Source organism: Plutella xylostella, chromosome 20 (assembly GCF_932276165.1).
Source record: "Plutella xylostella chromosome 20, ilPluXylo3.1, whole genome shotgun sequence".
Lineage (NCBI taxonomy): Eukaryota > Metazoa > Arthropoda > Insecta > Lepidoptera > Plutellidae > Plutella > Plutella xylostella.
In genome coordinates this window covers 6024778-6051709 of record NC_064000.1, presented here as the reverse complement: position 1 = coordinate 6051709, position 26932 = coordinate 6024778, and the positions used below count along the sequence as shown (strand labels likewise).

The following is a 26932-nucleotide window of genomic DNA, read 5'->3' as shown; positions in this document are numbered from 1 at the left end:
GTGGGAAAATGGTCCAAGCTTAGGAAGGCAGTTTAGACCTTGGGGATATGCACAACGGTTCCATTCGAGAGAGCCAGGTGCAGGTACTTACACCCCCACAGAGAATAGAATAGAATAGAATAGAATAGAATATACCTACAATGAAAATCGGGTGGCTCGCGCTGCCTGTTGCGTACATGCGGAGATACATACTAGCAATCTTCGGAGATCTAGGTATCTCCGCTTGTTTAAAAACATGCAAAGTCAAACACACAGGAAACGCATCGACGTGCGTTCATAAAATGAGCCGTTAAAAAATTAATCCTTGACAGCTGTCAGTTGAGTTTTTGTACAAGCCGATAGATGTCGTAACAACATAGTGTACAAAACTGTCAAATATTGCACGCAGAGAGCAAAGAGGTTGAAGTATGAAACTCAGAATAAGAACTCACTACTTTTAATAGTACCTACATACTTCTATTTAGTCTAATTTACAAGTTTAGAATGTTTATTTTTCAAGCGTCGTTGCTGTAGAGAACGCATGAGGGAAAATAAAGAATTTCCTCTGTGGAAATAAGATGTCAGCTGACACAAAATCTGTGTTCTGAGGGTTTGACAGTTTAGTACAACTGAGAAAACGCCATCTGTTTCTCCAATAATGTAAACTGTTTTAACAAACGCCTCATTTACGCAACACGCATCTTGAATAGCGTTACGCGGGGCAGTGTGAGAATGAACCGCCTTGGATACTCCACTCAGCTCGACACATTCAATCAAAGCATTTCCAATAATGGTGTTAATTTATATTGCTCGGATCACGGTTATTCCACGAATTTTTTCATTTGCTCTGGCGAATACTTTTTTTTTGTTTGATGGTTGATATACAGGGTGGCCTCGTAAGTCATGGTCCAAACGGAACAGGTTGACAGAGGACATATTAATTTCGTTACAGTATGCTATTGTACCGTAAGCATATGACCCTTTTGGGAAATTTTCGACCGAATTTCGACCACAGCAGCCAATCTAGATAGATAGATAAAGCGTTTATTTGATCCACTTTCTTACATACACAACAAATCACCATGACAGATATACACAGTTGTACTTATAACTAAATATGTAGTAGCTATGACAAAGACAGGTTCGTACTTAGCAGGTTCTGTGTTGAAGCAGACCAAAAGGGTGAAGTAACTCAGCGTGCATGTTTACTCCAGGAGCAAACCGCTGATTTTCAGTTACCTCCCATTTATTGTTCCAAGTGTGCCGAATTACATAAATTGTGAGCAAAAAACTACTTAAAAGTATAATGTCTTAAAGAAATCTCCAATCTCCCGTCTAAACATGAGTAGATTATAGTATCCAAGTGTGTGCAAGTACACAGGAGCACTCTCTGTTCCATTTCTCTCCTTCGTTATAATCCGATGTGACGGATGACCGACACGACTGGTGAGAGCTCGGGGCAGGGGCACTATCGCGAAGTCAAAACGAAGTAACATTTAAGAAGTTTCTACAGGGTATTGCAAAAAGGGTATACTAAGCCGAAACCTACATGTGCAGCATGGTAAATCTGAGCCCGAAAATGAAATCAGAATTTCAAAATTAGTGAAAAAAAAACCCATAGAAACTTTATTGGTCACGTGACTTTTTACTATGGAGCTAAATAGGTAGGTGCTTTCCGCATAATGTTTGTTTTTTCGCGCCTTTTTTAAATTCTGATTTCAGATTTGGGCTTAGATATAACACGCTGCACATGCTGGTTTCGGCTTAGTATACCCTTGCATCACCCTGTTTATTAGAATTCAAAAATTGTTGTCAAAACCGGTTCGCTATTGGGAGACGGCGGACCCCTGATTTTTTTTAACCATTCCCATCCGACAGCATAGATCATTTCACTTGTGAGACAGCAAATAACAAATTAGATCAGAATTAATCAGATCAGAAAATAACAAATTTCTTTTTTTGAAACACTAAATTTATGTTTCTAAAAAAAAAAATGTTGTTTTTATCAATAACAAATCTCTGCTTCTGTTAAATAGGTACCGACTAATAGTCATCCAATTATAATAGTGAACTGAAAATGATAATTTAATTTCAACAAACCTTGTCTCTCACAGATTGCTATTGTGTTCGTTCATTGTTGCTGTGTTGTGCTATTGTCTATGTTTGAGCAATGGTATAGTGCCACAAACTTATCTGTTCCGGTGAGAGCGAACTAAATTGGTCCATACCTCATTACTTACTAAATGAATTTCATATTGACATAGATTATATGGACCAATTTAGTTCGCTCTCACCGGAACAGATAAGTTTGTGGCACTATACTCCAGTTTGCATTACTCTGGGTTCAGGCAAACAGTGCAGCGATCACAGGATTCGATACTATTTTAGAATCTACACAAACATATGGAAAAAACTAATGTCACTTTTGGAACTCACAAATTTGCCTTACATTTTGACAGTGACAGTTGACGATACTGTTATTTTTTCATATGTTTGTGTAGATTCGAAAATAGTATCGAATCCTGTGATCGCTGCACTGCTAGTCCTACTTAGTACTCGTAATGATGTTGCGGTAACAATAAAAATTGTTACGGTCAGCTGCATAAGTAGCTATACACTTTTGTACCTTGTCAAACTACCTACACTATATCAACCAACTGTCATGTCATGTTTGAATAGACAGTTTGTGAGTTTGACAAGGTACAAATGTGTACAGCTACTTATGCAGCTGACTGTACCTTAGGACCTTATGAGTTAGCATGTATACCTGTGAATATTGTATGTTTCTCTAGAGTCGTTTGTTTTCGTCTAGCTCCAAAAATGTGGACCTATACCTAATAATAAATCCAGTCTTTGTTAATTTAAGAGATGGCTAATAATTAGCATGGTTTGTTAGAATTATTTATCAATCGTTATATTTTGCATGTATTTAGACGTTTTTAGAATTTCCTATATGTCTATCGAAATTTAGCTGCTTTTTGAAATTGGCTATTTTAAGTTACAATACTTTTTCATTATTACTATCAATTACAAGAAACAAGCTTAAACTGTTATTTTGTATTAGTACCTATCTAGATTAAGATCTTTCAGCACTAATTAGGAACTATCAATCAATCTTATCTATAGGTACTATCTAACACTAACATAATGCAATGATAATTATACGTCACACAATAGCATAGCTAATCATTAATAAAATTCGCTGCTCCTGCCTTATTTAGTACGTAGGCTAGGATTTTTGTTTACTATTGAATTCACCAAAAAGTTTTTACACATCAAACATTCAGTCTCTTTCTCGCTTTTTTAAAAACACATTCGCGGTGTTTTTTCTTCTTAAAATCACAGAGTCAGTGCTGGCTGGTTTTGTACTCTGTAAATAAATATTTTGACTTATATTTGCTTGCCTTCTGCTGCCAGTAAAACATGGTAAGTTTACGCCTCTGCGTGGCCGGGAAATGAGCGATAACAGCGGGGTTTTTTGTTAAAGAAGGATTAACTGTACATTAAAAAAAACAAACATTACAGTAAAATGTATGTATTTAATTTAATATGCTAGTCTCTTATGTTGGACATGTAGGGAATTGGATGTGACAGTTGAACATATGTTGTTAGCTTGTCCATCTACTAAAGAAATAAGATTATTTTTTCTTGCACCAACAGAGTGTTTATCTCCACTATTGCATCACCACGCTATAGGCTGGCTGGGCTGAAATTAAGGGGACATATAGAAAGGTTCCACTCAAGAGAGCCACGTACAGGAACTTCGCCCCCTCTCAGAATATTATAGAATAATGTGTAGGTATATACCTAATATATACCAGCATGAAATGTACTTATCTGACTGATCAATTCCATCAATAAATTATAATTATAATTTTGGAATAAAGGTGACAATTGGCCACCGGTGGCATGTGGTTGTAGCTGGCGACGTGTCGCAATGTCTCAACTGCTTTCTATGTATTTCTATGGACGTCAGTTACCTATCAGATAAAAACCAGTAGAAACGTTGCTTCGTCCACCACCAGTCAAAATCGCAGAACAAGATAGATTATTTTGCAAAAGCATTCTTGCAAAAGGTTACCAATCGGTGGAGTAAAGGAATTTCTTACAAAATATTACAGTAAAATTTAAAGCAGATTTTCTGAAGTATAAAATTCCCCGCTGTTACGGAATGCTCCCGGCCACGCCCCGTGTCAGGTTCACTTCTGCTTGCATTCATTTCCCTTTATGCACTTACCTGTACCTTATTTCATCCTAACGCCTTCCTTTTGTAGTCTGAGAGTTTCTTGGAAATATATTGAAATGTTGGCCCGTGTTCAGTAGAGCGATCCGGAAAAAACGCAGCAGCGTCAACAAAAAAATGGCGGTGTATAGATTTGTGAAAGTTTGACAGCTATCATTCCATAGGTCATTGTCAGAATAATATGTGGTCATTCTTTTCGAAACTCATTCGAAAGGTAAAAAGTGTTCGAAAGTGCTGTCAAGTTGAAAATAGTCGCACTCGCATTCGATTCTATTCGTTAGCTCGAATTTTCGTGATACGGGTACAGTACACTTAGTACAGGATTTTCTCTATATGCGAAAGGGAAAAGCGCTTCAGGTTCATTTTGTCGTGTGTGTGACGTCGTTATAGTTGTATACTTTATGGGAGTTTTCGGAAAATTTTAAATACTTTTCGTAAACTACGAAGACTTGTACTAGTGGTAACCGCATATAAATTACAACATACTAATCATTAACTTAGTTGTTATGTTACCTACATACGTATTTTAATGCTAAGCTGAAGCTATCGTAAAATAGCGCTACGAATATTTGGCTATTATAATTATTCTAACTTCAAAGTTCAAAAAACCATGATGACGTCACATCATGAGATGGACATTATTTACCAGACTGGAGACACTGAAGTCCGAAGCGGTCGGTTGTAAACTGAGATTATCCGAGAACACTTGGCAGTTGTTATTTTTATAGAGATTAACTTCTATTGTTAGTTTGAATTAAGATTGAATATTTTAGGTTTTTTTCTATCTGTACTTATGTAAGTACTAAGATTAAGAGAGAATTTATATTTTATGTTCACCTTTTATTATTATGATTATTTACGGGTCTTTGTAATGCAGGTCGCGCATTAGCGTTAAGTTTACTTTATAAAATGTTTTAATGAATAAAGATTTTATTTTTATATTATTCACTAGTGAGACGGTTGATTTTCTCTGTAAATTTGTAATTTGCAATAAATTTCCCAAAATTTTCAAATATTCATTGAAGTCTTTTGAAAAATAATATGCAAAAATACTGTCAAAGCATGATATTTGATGAATGAAAAAGACGATTATATAGAACGTATTCAGTGCTTACCAAAAATACATTATTTTTTACCGTAGCTCGCTTCCGAAAAAAAGCTCTACAAATAGATTCACATGCATACAAGGGAATCACTGTAACTTTTCGAATGTTATAGGTACCTACATCGAAAAGCTGCCACGCAATCAATCTATGGTGTGACTGATGAGGGTGTTACTATTATTTTGTGTCTGCTAACATAACATCTTAGCGTATCGGTGACAATCATTAAATTTGGCACCGTCGTGGACGACTGTGACGAAATAATATATAGAGACTCTAGTACTTACGGGTTTTGCAAGTCATAGTTTAGTTTTTCTTCTGTCATCTACGCATACGTTATCTGTCAAAAGTTTTCTGATAGTTTCCGCTAGAAGCACCGCTTTGCATGCGAGAAAACGTAAACTTTCACAGGATTCATCCAACTATCTAACCTGTACTAGACGTGCTGAGTACGGCGACTTATATAATATTATTAGTAGTAAATAATCAGGTACATCACACATGTAAGCTCAACTCGTGTTATTATAAACACTTTATTGTACACAAACAAACAATATACAAAACAGATTACAAATTTAAAACATATATGACGTATACAAAGGCGGGCTTATTGCCAAAAAGCAATTTCTTCCAGCCAACCTACGACTGGGTGAAAGAGAAATTGAAAATTAAATCTTTTAACTAATTAAATTTGAAGTAGGTACAATTAACAAAAATAAGTAATAACCTAACCTAACTATTATTAAAGCAAACATGAAACAAAACTACAAATATATTCATTAATAATATCATAAATTATAAATATAAAATAGAACTGCATACATTATATACTTTAAATGATATATAATATATATTATAAAATATATATATACATATATTATTTTACGTGTTACGTACATAAACTAAAAATCTGTTCAGATTTCTGAATCTGATTCAGAGCAACCACTCACAGCTTCCAGTTAGATGTAGCGCCGTCCAATCGGCTTAGCCCTGTCACTCCGCTGACCAATCCGGATGATGACGCACGGACCGCATGCACGTGACACTGGATTACGAACTCTAATTATAATCTATGGAACGACGTTCTATACATGATGACCTGGTACAAAGCTTTACAAACATACGAACGTGTTGTATGTTGTAAATATTGTATTACTATGTACTTACTTATATTTAAGTTTGAGTTTTCATTGCAAAAGAGTATCAAAACTAGTTAGTCTGTACAAATTTAGCTCTACGGTTCTGAAAAATATGTTTTCTATAGTATCATGGCCAAAAACTTTAATGCTATAAAACACTGTGCGTCAATATTCCTAGGAATTGCAGATCGAGTTACTACGCTAAGTATAAAAATATAAATTGTAGTTACTATACAGTAAAATTGTCCAGTGTTTCTTCATAAATGTAGGCTTCATATTTAGCCAATCAAATTCAACCTGATAGTTTTTGTCTTTTTTCCGAAAAAGAATATCAGTAAGTATTCACACATAATTTTTCTCGAATTAAACTTTGCCGACATTCTTGGAAAGTTTCGTAAAATTCCTGACTCTTTTTTGTTTTTTTCCTCAACTATAAATCAGAGTTGGAAAGTGTTGAAGGAATTATTCCTGTCGATGCCCTGACTTATCTGAATAAATCATGTGAGTTGTGTATGTATGTGTATACTTTATTTTTGAAAAATATAGGTAGTTGTAGGTATTATCACAAAGTAAGAAAAAAACAAAGTTGAAGTTGCCAATATTACTTATTATGTATTGAATAGTACAATATCCTCATTATCCCTGAATGGTCTATCCTGTATTTGTTTGCCATCATCATATACATCTCCATTAAGGTCCCCACTACGGATTTCTATGTTTTTCTTTGGACGTGCCGCGTCATGTCGCTAGCCGCCAAAATAAATACATAGAAACCAGCCCTCGCTGCACGGGTCCGTTATCGTCGTAGATAGATGTCACTATATCGCAATTCATGATAAATAAGGCACTATGTGATTGGTGGAACGAGCATTAAACTAGCTTATCTACGTCGATTGTCGTTGTAACGTCGTCAGCTGCAACCTTGGTCGCCAGACGCCAATTGGTACCTTTAAGGGTGAAAAATATCGATGTCAACCCCATACCTCGCTCGCTTCCATCCCTTGTATCCAAACGAAACTTTATGTCCATACCTACCTATTAGTATTGATTGGTGTCACATAAATCGTTCAATGTATTTGAATATCGACCTCACACTCTTATCAATGGTCTCTAATCGCTTGACTTGTTGCAGACGATGAGTTTGGCGAGAAGTCAGTGTCAGTTCTCCTGGATGGAGAGGAGTCCGAGCTCATCTTCATCGACCACCCCAGCACCGAGATGTCTGTAAGTAAACAAAGAAAGTAACTAACTAACGTTAAAAACCACCGAGATTAAACAGTAAAAAAATGGTATACTTAACTTTAAAATGGCTAAGCTAAGCCGATTTTTATTAAATATCATATACATAACCTATGACAAAAAAAACTAATGGAAAATCGGTTCAGCCGTTTGGGAGCTACGATACCACAGACAGAGATACACACAGAGATACACAGACATGTTAAACTTCTCTGTTTATCACAATTCCCTTTTTCGTCGTGGGATAAAAAATACATACCTAACACAAACGTGAGAGAAAATAGGCTATATAGCTATAATAGAAGCTAAACGAAACTAAAGTACCTAATGTACCATCGGCATCGTCCTTTTCAATTAGGTACAAAATAAAACCGAATAGTGGAATCCTGTAGAATCAATCTTCATTATATCGGAAAGCCTGAGCATCAGCAGAAAAATGATTATATCCACCGCGAGCCGCACACCCAGAATCAATATTTTAAAGACTAGCAAAAAGTTAATTCTGTTATTTATTGTGTTTCCGTTTTCATACAACAGTTATCACCTAATTAATATTCAAATAATCAACTTTACACATGTTTTTGTTAAGTATTTATGTTTGTTTTATATGTATAACTTTTTCTTGGAAAATAAACAGACAATTTTGGAGAATATGAAGGGAAAACCTTGACAGAGACTAATGATGACGGTGGAATAACTTGAAAATTAATTAAGTATTTTAATTTATTACCTGTTACCTGTCATATAAAAGAGTTTCTAAAATGAAGGAATTTGAAATATAATGAAGACCAAATCATGTATTTCATTTAAAACTTTTTTTTTATACATCATATTTCATATACAGTGATGTCAGTATAGTACACTATAGTGATATCACTGTATATGAAATATGATGTATAAAAAAAAAGTTTTAAATGAAATACATGATTTGGTCTTCATTATATTTCATTCTAAATTTATTCATTCTAATTCTAAATATGCAGCTGACTGTAGTCAGCTGCATATAAGTATAATAGCTATACACTTTTGTACCTTCCCAACAAACATTTTACCCTCAGTTACAGCTATTTTTATAACTTTAACCTGTATAACTGTGTTATAATTATCTCAGTTCTAACGTAAAGCGATAAAGATGAGTTAACAAATGAAATTAGTGTTAACAGCAGGTTTAAGTGTTAAAATGGTATTAGTCAAAGCAACTATAATTAAGATGTTATAGGTTTAAACTGTTTCTAGAACCTAAAGCTATACAAGAGTGCTCACTGACACCTGTTAACACTTATGGTTGTTAAGTGGTTTCCTTTAATACTCATATAAATCTTTAGGTGTCATATTGAATTTAAGCTGCAGGAATTGGTTATAAAAGAGATTTTGTCAAGAGTGCAGTAAGACCAGATTCTTACAGTGTTGGAAAACTCAACAATGCAGTTTTAATCTTTAAGGTTAACTTAACTTACGCTTATTGCGTTAGGCAAGTAGACTGTAAAAGTAACGGTGTTAAGCAAGACTGTGCGGATCGACTAAGACTGCATAATACCCTTGGCTAAGGGTGTTCTATTTCAAAAAGTGTAATAGATGACTTAGGTGAGTCTATATGTCTTAAATGTAAGTTCGCCATTTGCATTGGCGACCTAACCTATAAATTGCTGGGAAAAAAATTATTTTGCTTTAAAATACTTACTTATTTATGTGAATTTTGTCATTCCAGTCATGCCAATCAATTTATGAAACTAATGGACATACAGCAAGGATACAAAAAAATACAAAATTGAGTCGTCTATTTTATATTTACTTATGTTTTATTTGAAATTCTTAATAAATTCGGAGCGCATTAAAATTGAGGTGGGAAATATGGTATACATTACAGTAAAATTACAATGGCATATTATTTTCAATTCACAAAACATGTTAAGTCAAGTTAATATATTATATTTACTGTTATTTAGTAATGATAAATACTGTCACTCTAATACTGTCGCGTATGATTGCTGTTGACACTATTATTTTCAAAGACATACAACTTGGTATGGTAAAAGTGTATTCGAAAAACGGTAACATACTCACTTAACCCTTTTTTAACAAACAAATAAGAGTCAGGGAGTCAAATAACCATTCTAAAACTACCACTATACCGGTAAAAGTTCTAGCTGAGAGTGATTAAACACTCTTCTATAGTAACTTTAGCACTTCAATGACACCGTACTACAGGCTTTCTATAACGTAAACACTTCAATGACACCGTTTTACAGACTTTCTAAAGCCTATACTCTCAAAATCGTGGACCTCTTTCGTGGTTATAAGTGAGTTAGAGCACTCTCCTACACTCTTATACAGCTATGTCTTAACACTTTAATTTTCGAATGGAACCATTATACAAGTTATATGAGAGTTTTTTTAACGCTACGGTGTTAGTTGGGTTGTCAATCTGGAACCGCCTATCAATTCATTGAAACATTGACGGTTCGTCAGTTTGACAAGGTACAGAAGTGTATCTAGCTACTTATGCAGCTGACCGTGCATCAAGTCATGGCGCTATAACCAATACTTAGCAGATTTAACTAGGCAATATTAAAAAAAAAAACTATTGTGTAGGTATATTAAGGAGATGGCGTTGTGTCGCTGTCCTATGTTACCCAGGCCCTGTAGCACGGGGCGCTATTAAGACGTGACAAAAGTTCTCCGTCGCGCTCGCTCTTGAGTCTGTGCGATGAGAGTGAGTGCGATGCAAAACTCTTGTCACGTCTTAAATGCCCGCCGTACTAGCCCTTCTGGTGGTACAGAGGGCCTTGACAAGACACTTGTCCTGTCCAGAAGGCCTAGCACGCGGCGCAAGACGCGCACGCTAAGACGTTTCAAAAGTTTTGCATAACGCTCACTCACATCGCGTGGCAATCGTGGCATCGAGAGCGAGCACGTCTTGCGCCCCGTGATAGGCTGACAGCTCAGCCTTGGTGCCACCTGATAAGAATACATTTTTACCTCACCTTACCTTCTTCCAGGTAGAAAACTGCATGTCCACATACGAGCCCCACGCCTGCGTGGTCGTCTACTCCGTGGTGGCTCGAGGCTCCTTTACCAGGGCCGCAGAGCTTCTAGCATACCTCGCGAGGGAACAGTTCACGGTCGAGCGGTCCGTCCTGCTGGTCGGGAACAAGGCCGACTTGGCCAGAGCGAGACAGGTGTCTATTAACGGTGAGTTGTGTGTGTAAGAGTGAAATGGATGATTTTTATCAGCCATGTTTATTTATATTCCCTATTTACGTAGCTTAGACCGTATGCGTAGTGGTCTAGTCGGTGGTGCTGTGAGGGTATGCTACCAGGGCTGCAGAGCTTCAGAGATGGTGATGTTGAGTCTCCAGAGGTTCGATGATCACTTTGTTTTATAACGTTGGCAGAGTTGAGCTATGTTTACTATTGTTTACTCTAGAAGGAGATAGTAATCCGAGCTCTAGGTAACTTTAATTATGTAAGTATAACCTTGTATAACCTTTGCGCGTACACACCATTAAGGTCTACTGTATATCTTTCTTAGCTATGAGCACTCTGTCATGTACGCTGATGACGCTGCAGATTCGTGGTTTCGTATTTATGTTCTCTGAAGTCAAACAAAGCTTGTATTTAGCGTGCAACTCAGTTAGGTACTTAGAGCAGCAAACTCGACCAAATAGGGATTATTTAAGACTCGACACATAACTTCCATCATAAAGATGTGCCATCCGAAATGTTTATAGCCGCTGTTACATGGAAGCTTATCTTACAGTACCTAGAGCTACAACCTGCGTCAATATTATTGTCAGTTTATGTTTGGGATAAGCACATCGTATCCTCTCGAAGCCATTTGGAAATATCAGCACCGACATATTATATTTTATGTAAAGCGGAAGAAGGGATATTAAATGTAAACCGGAACAAACATAAAATTTCGAATCTTCAGAAATTTAGATATAAAAATACTTTATATATATTATATATTAGATATACATACATCCGTAATCCAAACGGTATCGTTCCAGAGACGTTATAGGGATTTTACTTATTAAATAAATTATTCTAAGCCCGCTGCTTACCAGTACATCATCCTTCTAATATTTTATACGAAAGTTTGTAGTTATGGCTTGATGGTAAGATGGGTGCATGCTTGTCGTTATCACCTTACAAGTGCCAGCTGAAAACCAGCGCCGTGGCCTTACTGTGTACAGCTCATCCTATGTTTCCCTTTGTTTAATGTTTCCGGATAGTGTTGTCAGTGTCACTTATATGGAGTTAATTCTCTCGATAGTTGAAAAGAAGGCTTAGGTTTTCGAGTGAAACTAATACTCATGCATTTTCTGAAATTTACTGTTATTTTATTGTTTTGGTATTAGCGATATAAAGCGTGCAGGTCTGCTTGAATAGCTTTATGCTCTTGTTGGTTGCGTATTACATACATGCTATGCTCTCGACTGTAATCCCCGAAGGGGTAGTCAGAGGTGAGTTTCGTGAGATGCGGGCGCTTACCCGAATAGTTACCACTGCTCTTTATATCTTATGCGTATTATATGTTTATTTATCTTATGTACCGTACAGAGGGCAAGGCGCTGGCCACGACGCGCGACAGCAAGTTCATCGAGACGTCGTCCGGCATCCAGCACAACGTGGACGAGCTGCTCGTGGGCATCCTCAAGCAGATCCGCCTCAAGGAGAGCCGCGACAAGAAGGCTGCTAAGAAGGTCACATACTTTATTAGACTATTTATAATTCGCCCAGCAAGAAATTGCGTTTTTGACATACGAAATCCTTTTGATATTCGATAACTTCAAAAGAAAACTAACTTTACTAATCAGTCAGACATAAGCGAGCTTTAAAAACGTATTCTGTCGCTGGCCGAAGTATAGTTAGTTTCCCCATTGCTGGGTAGGTCCTTATGAACTGACCACTGTTCCCGATCATGAGTTTTTTTTTTACCGTTGAGAGAAAAACTTATCGTTGACATACTTCATTTGTTAAACAAACATAGGTACGTAGCTTAAGAGAAGTTTCAGAGTAGCGTGTAAAAACGAGCAATGAAAAAGTTTTAGCGACGTAGCACATATGTACGAGTATCACCAAACATTTAACAGCGCCAGAATATTTCAACTAAAAGCAGAAATAAAGTGTTAAAATTTTCGATTAAATGTTTTGAAAATTGGAGCGATTTCATGATATCGATATATTTTTTTATTGTAGCCTGCATCGTGTCCCACTGCTGGGCAAAGGCCTCCTTAGATATGGTCATTAGAAAAAATATTATTTACTTGATTTTGTATGTGGAATTTAACCGCATTTTGTGGGTGGAACTATTTAAAAATTCTTTGCGAGTGTATTATATCGAATTATGTGCTAGTGAATTATATCTTCATGCTACAAACTTCTACCCACTTTTCGCCCACACGAATAAATTCTATACTTTTGTGTTCATTTTAGTCTGAACATGGAGTTACTCAGAACTCATTAAAGTTTGTACAAAGGATATTTTTGTGCAACGGGGAATTATTCTTTAACTATACAGGGTGAGTCTTTCATAGGCGCATATCCGGAAGTATGTCACAGAGCTCTTCATTCTGAACAATTTTTGTTATAATTACCTTGGGATATAACGAATAAAAAATGCTTCCCCGTACAACAATTGGTTATTTACGTGACACTGTGTATGGGGAGTAGATATTTTTTTTCGGGAATATCCCAAGGTCGTCATAACAAAAGTTGTTCAGAATGAAAAGCTCTGTGACATACTTCCGGATGTGCACCTATGAAAGACTCACCCTGTATATTGCAAACGCACTAGATCTAGGAACACTCAATTCAATTGCAATCGGTGGTCGTTTGGACATGGATTCATCGAACTTAAACTGCAATTTTCAGTTGGATTGCAGTGGAGTGCTGTTTGTCCTGTCAAGGGTGCCTTTTCATCACATAAGTGCTTTGCAGCTATGCTGCGATATCACGAATATGAATGAAATCTGTTCCCAACCCTATGCTACGTAGAGCAATGAATAAATGTTTGTTGGATACCAAACGCCACATAGCATAGCACATCTCTGGTGAAAACGTACCCTAATACTAATTTTTCATTATTTTAATGGCTCATTATAGTAAGGCTCATTATAGTGGCTCATTATAGTAATTTGACGACCGAATGGCGTAGTGGTTAGTGACCTGACTACTGAGCCGATGGTCCCGGGTTCGATTCCAGGCTGGGGCAGATATTTGTTTAAACACAGATATTTGTTCTCGGGTCTTGGATGTGCCCGTAAAATGGCAATAGGCCCGCCCCCTATTACATTGGGACTAACACAACACTCTGGCGAAAAGTGGGTGCAGCAATGCACCTCTGCCTACCCCGCAAGGGAGTACATTAGTACAAGGCGTGAGTGCGTGTTTTTTTTTTTCATTATAGTAAGAAAAACATTGCACAACAAGACCCGATACAATGGGGAAGAAAACCAAGTGAAACTTTGGCAGCACCAGCGAGTGTGCTTTTTGGTTCTGACCAATTACATTCTTGGGGAGAAAAAATGGCGACTGATCCAACCAATTATATTATTAATAATGGGGAATTAGGCACAGTCGCCTAAGGCGCCATCTGTAATTAGCTTTTAGTTTTTCTCCCCATTGTAGCAATATGGTAAGTTGAAAACCTAGGTTTCCTGAATTTCAGGCGGCGGCCGGCCAGCGTAGCCCGCGCCGCTGGCCATCACTACTGAAGGCTGTGTTCCGAGGCCCTGAACACAAATGAACACACATGAACAGCGGATGAACGAATGAAGTACCTACCCAGTAGTCTCTTACAGTTTGACGAGTGTGCACTACGAATAACAATGTGTGTTTAGATTCGTAAGACGTCCCCAATGACTAAGGCCTGGATCTCCTATTTACGCCGCAGGTCGCGTCCAGCGTCACGCCGTAGGCCGCGTCACGATATACTCACTATAGAAATGTACTGATGCGGTCTCCCTCACACGCCGACGTTGGCGCGTAGACGTAGTGAGCATCGTGACGCGACCTACGGCGTGACGCTGGACGCAACCTACTCGTACGACGAGAAATAGGAGACCCGGGCCTACACCAATCGAATTAATACCTACATAAGAATTCAAAGAACAAACGGTCAGTTTACAAAAGGCTTGCAAGCGTCATCGTGATATTTAAAGTTAGATTCATTCAAGGACTTTGTATTTTCATTTGTGTTAGACAGAAAGTCATAAGTCGAGTAACGTGATGACACTTGCATTGCAAGCCTCTTGTAAACCTGTTTGTTGTATTAATTCGATTTACAAAACACCTCAATAGCATCATTACTTTGCTTTGTAAATGTGAAACCCGCCCGTGATAAGGTTATGGTTTTCCTCCAGACATTAAATTACGACTGATGGATCCGACGCGGGTATTTCCAAATCTCATTCATTTGTGCCATTATGAGTCACACAGATTTATCAATTCAATCAACTAAATGGATGCTGTTGTAAATAAATATGAAATAAATTCAACAGCACTGAGAGGTGCTCAGAATCTCTGTTACAGAATTTTATTTTATTTTTTATTTTATTTATTAAAACACAAAACGGATTACAATTAATACATCACAATAATATGATTATGTACTATAAATTTAGATCTGAATTGAAATCCAAAATATGTGTTTACAGCATAATTAATTTAAACAAATCGTGCTTATGCTTAACCTATAGTATAACTAAGCAACTAAAAGACTTAACACTAAACAACAAAAATGGTTGAATGAAACCAGAAATGGAGAAAAAAAAGAAAATAATAATAAAATTAAAGGTATTTGTATCTATTTAGTCTATGCGTCTGAGCGCATCTGCCAAGGATCCCTTAAATTTAATATAGTTCGCAACATAAATATCTATATTAGAGTCTATTGACACAATGCTGTTGTAGAGTCTGCACATTCGCACAATAGGGTTGTAAAACGAGGTGTTGTTAATATAGGACCTAAGGGCAAACGGTTTAAAAGCTCGAGTTCTATTATTTGTGTTGAAAGACAGTAGTGACAAAAGATAGCTGGAGTCAATACCATTGTGTATGATTTTATAAAGATATAGTAAGTCACTTTGATTACGACGATATTTTAAAGACACCATGTTAAACTTTTCTAACCTTTCCTCATAACTACTTCTTGACCGACCAGCTTTACACTTATAACTTAAGAATCTTGTAAATTTGCGCTGTATTCGCTCAATATTATCTATATGTAGCACATAGTATGGCGACCATATCACAGATCCATATTCCAATATAGGACGAACCAGGCTTTGAAATAAATATATGGAACTTCTGTACTTTTTAAAGTGTTTGGAGGCTCTTATAATGAAACCTAGTAATTTATTCGCCTTACCAGTAATATTTTCATAATGATAGCGGAAGGTCAATTGCTCATCAAAATATATTCCCAAGTCCCGTACAACCGACTGTCTTTGTAGCAAATGGCCCGATAACTGGTAACTATACATTAATTTGGTTTTTTTATTTGTGAAAGACACCACAAAACATTTTTTAACGTTAAGAGACATCATATTGTTTGAACACCAGTTAGCTATTTTATTGATGTCGTTTTGTATGGAAAGGCAATCATTTACATCATTTACCTTGCGAAAGACTTTTAAGTCATCGGCGTATAAAAGACAAGGATTTTCAAGACATTCCGCAAGGTCGTTAATAAACAGAATAAAAAGTAATGGCCCCAAGTGTGATCCCTGGGGTACACCAGAACTTACAAATAATGGCTTTGATGTATAGCCCTTCACAGCAACTAATTGACTTCTTTGGCCAAGGTAAGAGGTTATCCACCTATGCAGGCTCCCGTGTATTCCGTATTCCATTACTTTATGTACTAACAGAGAATGGCTCACTTTGTCAAAGGCCTTGCTAAAGTCAGTGTATATACTATCCACCTGGCCTCTTACGGCAAAAGATTGACACAGGTAGTTTTTATATTCTAGTAGGTTACTTATGGTAGACTTACCCTTTACAAAACCATGCTGTTTGTCAGAAATAAGAGGTTGCAGATGATTAAATAAATATTTGTAAACCAGATACTCAAAGAGTTTAGCCATGCAGGACAATATACTAATGGGTCGATAGTTTTCACAGTTGCTTTTGTCACCGGACTTGTGAATTGGAATGATATGTGCCAGTTTCCAACTGTGGGGAAAAATACCAGACTTCAAAGATTTATTGAAAATTATACTAAGTGGATAACATAATTCCTTGCCACAAGCTTTAACAAATAATGGTGGAATTTCATCAGGGCCAGCGCCTTTATTAGAGTCTAACTGCTTTATTTTGAACTCTATTTCCTCTGGAGAAATTTCTATGCCGGATAAAATATTTTGACTTTGAACAGGTGAAGGTAATGTGCCATGAGGGAAATTTGTTTGAGTCTCAAATACGGAGCTGAAATAAGCGGAAAAGAGTTCACAAACTCCTAATCCGTCAGATGCGGTATGTGAACCATAAGTCATGGTTTGGGGTATGGATGAGAAGCCTTTTTTGTTATGTACGAATCGCCAGAATGACCGAATATCTCCTTCAAGTGAATCCTCGACAGAAGATACAAACTCTTTGTAACAAGACTCTGTTAATGATTTACGCCTTGACCTTAACAATGAAAAAACATCATAATCTCTCGGATTGCCGAACTTTTTATATCGTCTATGGAATTTATTCTTCTCCTTCAGGCACCTCTTCAGACCATAGCTGTACCAGATGGGATACTTATGAGAGTCGTCCCTTATTAGTGGAGTATGTTTCTTTATTATATCATAAAGATGCCGGTAGAAGAGATCGAGGCAAATATTGACATCGTCTGAGCTTAAAATACATAGCCAGTCGAGATTACACAGCTCCTCTTTTATTTTATCAAAGTTGCTTTTGTAGAAGTTATAACGTTTCTTTCCTTGATTAGGTTTTAAAGCGGTGGGCTTACATATATTTGGCATCTCTATCGCCAACGCAGGGTGATGCTTATCCATACGAGACATAGGATCAGCACCGTAAACTTTGATCATATTCACCGTAGAGAACACCAAATCGAGGTAGCGGTTGTTTTCATTAGAAATATTATTGAACTGGGATAGGTTACAAATTTTAGCATTATCAATTAGTAGAGTGGCTTTTATGTCCGATGGATTATTAGGCGAAAGTTCTGAACTATTTAAAGAATGTGACCATGTTATATTTGGAGTGTTGAAGTCCCCTACCAACAAAAACTCATCAGTTTCCTTGGCCTTTAAAACAATGGATTGATAATGTGCGTAAAAACTAGACATGTCGTGGGTGGGCATATCGGGTCTTAGGTATACCAGACAAATATGTAACGTAGGCATATTAGGGTTACTTGGCAGAATGCTGACCCAGATATCCTCATATTTAGTAGTCTCAGTAAACTCATCTTTCAGTTGTTCTACGGCCATTGTAATTTTTGAAGAGATGATTTTCTCTATATCCTCTTTAAGTGAAGAGCGCAAGTTCGTCATGAATGATGAGGAAGGAGCCAACTTGTTGTCTAACAGCTTACTCATGTCTTCTAATATTTGTTGGCTATCAAGAGATTTTTTTGTCGATTGTGAAGTAGATGGCGACTTGGTACTAGGTTTTGGCTGGACTGACGACGCATGCATAGGGGAACCCTTTGCCAAGGGAAAAGCACCTACTGGTGTATCTGCTGTGTTTCTACGCCGGGTAACATTGGTACAAGACGGGCACTTCAAGGAGGCAAGACTTTCCTTACTTAACTTCAATACGTTTTCCGGCGAGATATTCAGGCATTGGTAGCAATAAGTTGATTTGCATACATTGCATGAGAGTACATTGTTAGGTCCCTCGCTTTTAGCAGTAACACCACATCCATGACAGTTCATATTTCTAGGTAGGTAATTATACAAGTTACGTAGGCGAGTTAGAAATGGATCGATATTTTCGAAGCCCAGCGCAACTCCAATCTGGTGTAAGCGTTAAGGCGGCCGCCCTGTGATCCAAGAGACGCTGGTTCGATCCCACGTCGCGCAACCGTCACTTTTGTGATTTATTAAGATGTTTCAACTCACGTCTTCAGTAGATCAGGGTATTAGCGACGACGTCACAACACAGGAAAGAGAAGTCCGACACTCTTCAAGATGGCCGCTGGCTCTTACGGCGGTTGCCTCAGGAAGAACAAGGAGCCACCGATAAATCAGTGGCAACGAAACAAATATGAATAATTTAAAATAAAATTTAAAATTAATAATTACAGCAGCAAAAAGCACGTCCGCACAGTTGAAATCCGAGGGAGGGAATGTACAAAGAACTCAAAATGAGTTAGATTTGAAATTGTTATTGAATTGAGATGAATGTTTTGGTCCAAATTGATGCCGTATCCTCGGGATTGGATAGTGACTATTGAAAAAATATATGAAGTTACTAATTACGAACAAGAATAATCTAATTTACTTAATAATAATTAATATACTTAATTGGGTATCACATGACGTGTGAAGTGTGTGTGTTTTTTAATAACAAATGCAATTTTTTAGTTTCAATAATTAATAACGTTTTTTTTACTTTGTAACGTACAATAATAAGCATGAATTGATATTTTTTTATAAGGTACGATAAATCCCAATATCTAGTGCCTACCTACATTTTTTTTACATACATGGATGGATGGATAATATGGATCTTAAACAGTTTTTAACTTTAACCCATTCAGTTAAGGGGGAAAACAAAAAAAGAGTAAGACGTGTCCTATTAAGGGATAACCTTCTTACTTTACCATGTTATTAACCCCGCTTTTGTAGAACCAGTGAGTGCCATTGTGTACGTTTCAGTTCTGACATTACAATACCAGAAGGCTTCCATTATTATAATAATAATTATGCTTGGTGCCCTTTTGGCTATGTACTTTAATGTCTGTAATTATAGGTATTATATTAATAATAAAGACACACATTGACAGTACGGTAGATCTAATGCGACTGAATTAGGAACTAATCTATGTTCATGTGCATGTATTGTACACCACTATAATCGGTAGGTGTAACCAGGGTATCACGGACCGAAATGACTGATTCTTATTTCCTTTGTCTATAGGAGGCGAAACCCCCGAAGCTGTCGAGTTCCAGAACGCACATATCACTGAACATCGCGAGAGAACTGCTGCAGAAGATCTGCATCAACGACATATCCAAGTCGAAGTCCTGCGAGAATCTGCACGTCCTCTAAACTCATGGGCTCCTGGTACTTTTCTGATTTATTGTTTAGTATTAAGGGTCGAATTTTGTCAGTGTTACTTCCGCAGGCCGGACTCTGTGACCAACATACTGACAATCTGTCGTCCAGAAATATATTTTTTTGTTAATCTTTACCTAAAATATGTACAAGGTCATTTTAAAAACAATTATTTTCAAGATTTAGGGCCTATACATACTGATAAAATTTAATATATATACTAACAATATTGAATGAATGATAATGAATCATTGAATACCAATACTTAGTATAGTTTTCCCCACTTCTGTACTTTAGACCCTTTAGGTGACATAATTATCTGAAAGGTAGATAAGTAAGTACTGCTAAGTGTTTTTTTATTTTATTGCAATGCGTTCTGTCAATTGTTTTCTATTATAGTTAATTTGATAAAACAGGCTACATGTTCTGTCTCTATTTTAATTTAGGCGAGACTCTCCTTACTAGCCAGGGTTAACTTTTGTATCAAACTTTTTATAAACTTTTAAATTGTATAAGTGTCTATCTTAAGAAATTAGAATTGTAGATAGTGAAAACAATACAAAGTAAGTACATATTATAATAACTACTGTTCTGGAATGTTGATGCTTTAGAATTTCGAATCTACAAGGGCTATATTTTTTTTACAATCTATTCTTGGATAAATATTGTAATGTATTCCATATCACGATGAAAGATATAAAAAACTACTTCTGGGTGGTATGACAAATGGCAGCTAAATATAATATACCAGGGAAGGAAGTGAGAGGAAAATTATAGAGAACAGGGCAGGAAATTACAGGTTGAACATAATATTGCGGACATATTAAGTATTTTGACCTTTTGGTTTTTCAGCAGTTTTTTTAACATATAGGTATATTGAGTGGAACAGCTGATGCGCTTGGCGAAGAATAGAGAGGAGTATGCAGAGCTGACCGCCAACCTCCAGTAGTGGAGAGGCACCAGAAGAAGAAGAATATTGAGTACAGAAGAGCTAGTACAGGGCGCATTTAAGACGTGACAAGAGTTTTGCATCGCGCTCACTCACATCGCGCAGACTCAAGAGCGAGCGCGACGGAGAACTCTTGTCACGTCTTAATAGCGCCCTGTGCTACAGGGCCAGGCCTTCTTATAACTAGTCCATTCCAAATATAGAGTGCTTATTTTACCTAACGACGAAAAATCTCAAGAACTCATTATATTTATAGACTTCAGGGTACGAAACGATTACGGAAGAGTAATTCAATGGGAAATTAATGTCAAAAAGTGCGCCAGAAAATATCTCTTGACGATTTTCCGGCCGTAGCATTTCGTCCTTTTTTTAGATATATTTTATGACACTTTGTGATAAACTCAGTATAATGTTTGGTCACGCAAGGTACTACCATAACTTTATGGGGCAGAAACACAATGTGTGTTGCCGTCTTGATTTTTAGGTACTACATTGCATAAAATGATTTTAAAATATTGAATTGTAAATCTATTGTCTTTCATTAGTAGATGTATATAGCTGATTTTGAAGTAAATAATTTTCTATTTAGTGCTTTCAAAAACTAAAATCCTCGGAGAAAAAAATAAATGTTATGACGGCTCTTAAAATAGTTGCTTCATAAGAACATTGTTAACAATATCTGTCTTGGGAATATCCCCAATTCCCAGTAAATACGCTTCTTTAATATAATTATTGAGATTTGAAATAACTATGTAAGTTTTACTATTAGATTAGAAATTAAGAATATTTTTCTAACAAAATCTTTCTAAGACTTTTACAACTACAATTTTTATACTTACTGTAATTGTTTATTTCTTTTTTGTGTTAAAATTGTCTCTTTATCTATCTAATTTTTTGTGCTTTAAGCACCAGCAAAAGCTCAGTAATTGTCAGTCATGTGGTAGCAGAACATTTAGGGAAAAATACCCAATGTAGGTTGAACTTTTAATACACTCACGAGCAATGAAAAAGTTCCAGTGACATATGGAACGTCTATGGCAAGTGGAACTATTTCATTGCTCGTGAGTCTATACGAGAGAGACCCCGCAGACTGCAGACTTTTAGTCGGCCGATAGTTTGGTCGGGTTGGGTTGCTAGCGCGCTCACTGGACCAAATAAATAGTTGAGTTGGTAGTAACGGCGCAGACTGTTGTATGTGCGCACTACCATACATCTCCATACTGATTAAGAGCCCGACCAAACTATTGGCTGACTAAAAGTCTGCAGTCTGCGCGGGCTCTTAGTGTTATATCTGATTTTACGAGGGTCGGTGAAATTTGACCGAATCTGTTACCACCTATTTCGTCTTTAGGGACATAAAATAACTTTAAGCGTCTAGTCGTCTGCATTTTTTGTGTGATGTTTTTTTTGTTACTTACTTAATAATACTATGTAATGTACTTACCTCTTAGAGTAAGTATAAGATAATAATTGTGTTTTTCCTGTACTTGTATAATTAATTTAAAAAAGACTTTATACGTCGATGTTCGTAAGTGTTTTGATAACTATCTATTTAGTTTTTTTAATCATAAAATTTCGATCGCATACAAAAACATTGAACGTAAAAAGAGATAGAGTAAAAATGTTTGTAATAGCCATCAATCAATTAAATCACTCACATTTTATTTTGAAACTTAAAAAAAATCGTAGGTATTATGAAACAACGTGTCCTAAAATGACGAAGTTATGAGAATGTATTTAACTTCAAAACGTGAACTCTGACTTTTCTTGCAAAAACTCATTGTTATTTTATTCCCATCGAATACAACTTTTTGCCAAGAACATTACAGAAATGTAAAAAGTTTTAAAAACAATTGCCACCAACTTTGTCCTTAAAGGTGAAGGATCTTGAGAATTGCCTTAATATTTAGCTATTTTTGCTTGATATAAGCGAAAAAGGTTTGTAACTTATTTATCAAGTCTGTACAAAAAAACTGATATTGAAATCAGATTTTTGTATCGTTTGGTTTCTTAAGATACTGAAATTCAATCTTTACATACTTATTCTCATTTTTTTACAATTAATAACATCTACAGTATTAGATTTTTTTTTCTAAACTTTAAACTCTACTGACTCATACATCGTACATTTTGTTTTAAAATAAGGACATATCTACTTATTTTTGGACAACAATGCAAAATTGTATTTAGATAAATAATAATCAGTTTTTAGAAAATCTTTTGTAAACTAATTTAACTTCCAAGTCTGAGCTGCAGTACATTAATTATAGTCTTTTCGTAAAAATGTTAACCAAGAAGATTATTACTGTCTTGTTTTATTCAATGTTAAATACCGAATTGAGCATTAGACGGTGGTAATAGAGTTATGTATTAAATTACTTCAAAATAATTATGTTATTTTATTAATATGCACCCTTACAAAACTTAACACGAAAATTGAGTAGCGCCATCCAATGAATGCGCTAGTGATTCAACCAAAAGGAGATTCAACCAGATGCCTGCGACATATATACTATTTTCCTATATCGGGAGGGTGTCCCACGCTACACTTATCTGCTAAGTTATAGCCTGCCTAGTATAAATACAAAACCAGTAAAACATAGTACGATAGATTTTAAGTAAGGATGAAAAGGTCATATTAAATACGGAGCACTACGAACACACATTTTACAAATAGTATGCTACGCCGTAGCCATACAAATTGATATGAGTGCTACGACGCTACGGACACGTGCGTTAACTATGTACAAATTCAGATATACCTTCATAAAATAGGTTTAAAATCAAAATCTTTGGCCGTCAATCAGTTAAGATATTGTAAGCTAATTCATTGTCTGTCTGAAAATGGTAAATGCTGTTATGTTATGCTTCAGTGTTAATTATAAATCGACTGTCAAAACCATTCGCTAAATAGTTAACTAATTCGCATTCGCTAATTAGTTACGATACGCCTCTACCCTGATTTTAGCTTTCAAATCCGTCATAACAGTATATTTCAATATCAGTAAAAAAACAACTGGTATTTTTATGAACAATACAGCTTCAGTCCTGTCCTTTGAAAATCCATTACGTTTAAATATGTTTTTGACTAAGGTTGTAAATACCAGAGGTAAATACGAATTTCCTATAGTCGTAGAAAATAAATATGGTCAAAGTGAGCCCAACAGCAATCACCCACATTCGGCTTATTATTTATTTTTTACATTCTGTATACAGGATGTGTGCAAAGAGGGTATACTAAGCCGAAACCAGTATGTGCAGCATGTTATATCTAAGCCCGAAACTGAAATCAGAATTTAAAAATTCGCAAAAAAAATAATTCATTCTCCATAGTAAAAAGTCGCGTGACCAACTAACTGCCAGTTTCTATAACTCTATATATCTATAACTGGTAGTTACTTTCATACGATTTTGACAGATTGTTACTTTTGATTATGTCAAAATTGTATGAAAGTAAACTACCAGTTATGGATAGATAGAGATATATAAACTGGCAGTAAGTTTCTATTATATAGTTTATAGTATAGTAATATATTACTTACAACATCGTGCCATTGCCCAAATATAATGCGGTATTTTTAGTGCAAATTAGAGGGGTAAAAGGAAAATTTATATGAGATGGATGTGTCACTGTGACAGGCTTTGTTTAATTACTTGGCACGCAAAGTGGGGTCCGTACGTATTTCGGGACACTCAGCGTTTCAGTAGCGATAGTAAAAGCGCTTAAAATTACGAATTTTTTTCAAATATTTTACTTTTATTTTGTTGGAGGCAACATGCGAAGACACATGTTAGACACTTACTGTGCTACCACAAAAAACTTTAAACACTGTTTAACTAGTGTTTAAAACTATATTTGACAGATAATGTAGGCGTTTAGCGCTGTCAAATGCCTACGAAATCTGTCAAATTTCGTTTTAAACACTTGTAAAACAGTGTTTAAAGTTTTTTGTGGTAAGTACAGTTACAAACTTATAGTATTCCCAATTTCCTTCGGTGTTTAAAACATACCCACTTAACTCCATATTGATAGACCCCTATGACCCACTAATCTACCTTTTATAGAGGTGTATGTACTATATACTGTATAAGTGGACACGGCAAAGCAATATATTCGGGTAAAGCCCAAATACACGGACAGACGAGCACGTGACCGTGTGTTCTTGGGTAAAGTGAGTTCCCGTGTGTGGTGTACGCGCGACGCGTGACTACGAGTGACCGGTTTCAATGTTACATTCTATTGTTGTGGATTTTTACTACGTTCCATAGCCTTTTTGACAGATAATTCCATTCTTTCTAGGGTAAGTGACTCAGGTAAAAAATGTTTTTTTCGTGTCTGGCTCCACTCGGAAGTGTAAAATGTATTGTTGGCTGATTTTAATTGATTTTATACATTTTATAAGTAGGTAAGTATTCAATAATATTACAAACGCTATACCACATAGCTGTTGCCTGCGGGCTTCTCTTCACGTTGAAATGTTTACCCACAGCTCGGCGAATACTATTTAGGTAGGTACCTATTGCAAATACAAATGCTTGAAAAAAACCCCTACAGTACACAGTCAGATGCCAACAAAATTTAAACCCAAAGTTGAAGCCATCCATAACCACAGTCGAGCAATAAATAAAGAATCAGGGCTGAGAAAAACGTATTTTCTTACGGCAGTTGCTATACTTTTGGGGTTCTCCTCGACAAATGGCCGGCATTAATCCGAATACACCTGATGGATGTGGGCAACTGTTTTTTACAGATTTACGCTCCGACTTGGGCGATTTGTAGCAAAGGAGAGAAGTCGGTAAGTAGGTGTAGTTTTTTAGGGTAAAAGATTGGAATAACCGAAAAAATATGAGCAAAATACATGGATGTACGTTATAGTTAAATCATAAATGAATTTATCGTGTCTTCATAAATAAATAAGTAATAAATTGTATTACATTACGCCCAAATTTTTGAAAATTTATAAAATTATCGAATTGATTCGAAAAATAAGTAGTAACCTAAACATGTGCAATTGTAAATTCTGATTAGTTGCATAAGTTGTAAGAGAAAATATATAACAGATTTTTATAGTGACCATGCATGAGTCTGCATGACCAATACAGTAAGAAGTTGGACCACTTCAATCCCTCTATATTCTGTCAATGGTAGATACCCAAGGGTACCCTTCTATCGTTTGCCATCGATTGTACCTATTTTCAGAGAAGTAATTGTATTATACAGAGTGGACACAGGTGGTCATTCCCGCCTATGAGGATTGAAATAGCATAAGAAAGTCCAATAACAGTAATTGTCATTAAAACAACAACAATTTCGATAATTATTGTCCAAAAAAAAATCATTTTTTCTGTAATTACTTATTAAAGTACCCAAATCCGAGTATAAATAGTATTACGATGAATTGCTGACCTTTCTATAAAATACTTTATACTTATTACTTTACTGTAGCTACGCAGACCTAGCTTATTTCGATTAAAGTCTGTTTTTTTATCTCAGATACTAAATTGACAGATTCTGAACGGTTCATCAACAGTTGATTGTCTCGACTCCCGCCGATAGAACGATAAGTCACTTCAACGCTTAATTTAGTATTTTATTTCAAAAAACAGACTTTAGAATGATACTTTATTTGGTGCGACGTAGGTCGTATCGTTACACAGGTTGGTCGTAAGTCGTCGCTAAGAATAAAACATGACTAGTACAAGTGTACGAGCCACGCTGTACATTTGTGTCCGCGTCAGCAGTTTAACCTCACTTCAGTGTATTTGAGTCAGTATGCCTTTAGCAGTCAACCCGCGTACTCATTAGCAACCTCATATCATTTTAGCAATAATTACTTAGTTTACAATAAATCAGTTAATCAGTTAAATAGCAGTTATTATTTGATGTTACGTCCCTGGACTGTACATCAATTTGGTCCTTCGAGCCTCGGAACAGGCGGGCCATAATTTCGCGAGTGTGTGACGGATTGTGGTCTACTCTGTGGAGGAGCAGTCTGAGCAAGGATTATCAGAACGAGCAGTAGCAGATTCAACA

General features: G+C 36.2%; 1 protein-coding gene across 2 annotated transcripts in view; it reads left to right on the top strand.

The window, feature by feature from the left end:
- Positions 1–20179, top strand: part of LOC105384683 — a 70529-nt gene extending 50350 nt beyond the window's left edge. Inside the window, exons 6-10 of one of the 2 annotated variants that reach the window (XM_048628247.1) lie at positions 7597–7688; positions 10703–10895; positions 12270–12412; positions 14380–14487; positions 19812–19948. In XM_048628247.1, the coding sequence (XP_048484204.1) occupies positions 7597–7688; positions 10703–10895; positions 12270–12412; positions 14380–14457 (506 nt within the window). In that variant the 3' untranslated portion in view covers positions 14458–14487; positions 19812–19948. Of the gene's footprint in view, positions 1–7596; positions 7689–10702; positions 10896–12269; positions 12413–14379; positions 14488–19811 lie in introns of both variants that reach the window. The other variant, XM_048628246.1, reaches the window with a different exon arrangement.
- Positions 20180–26932: the final 6753 nt, after the last annotated feature.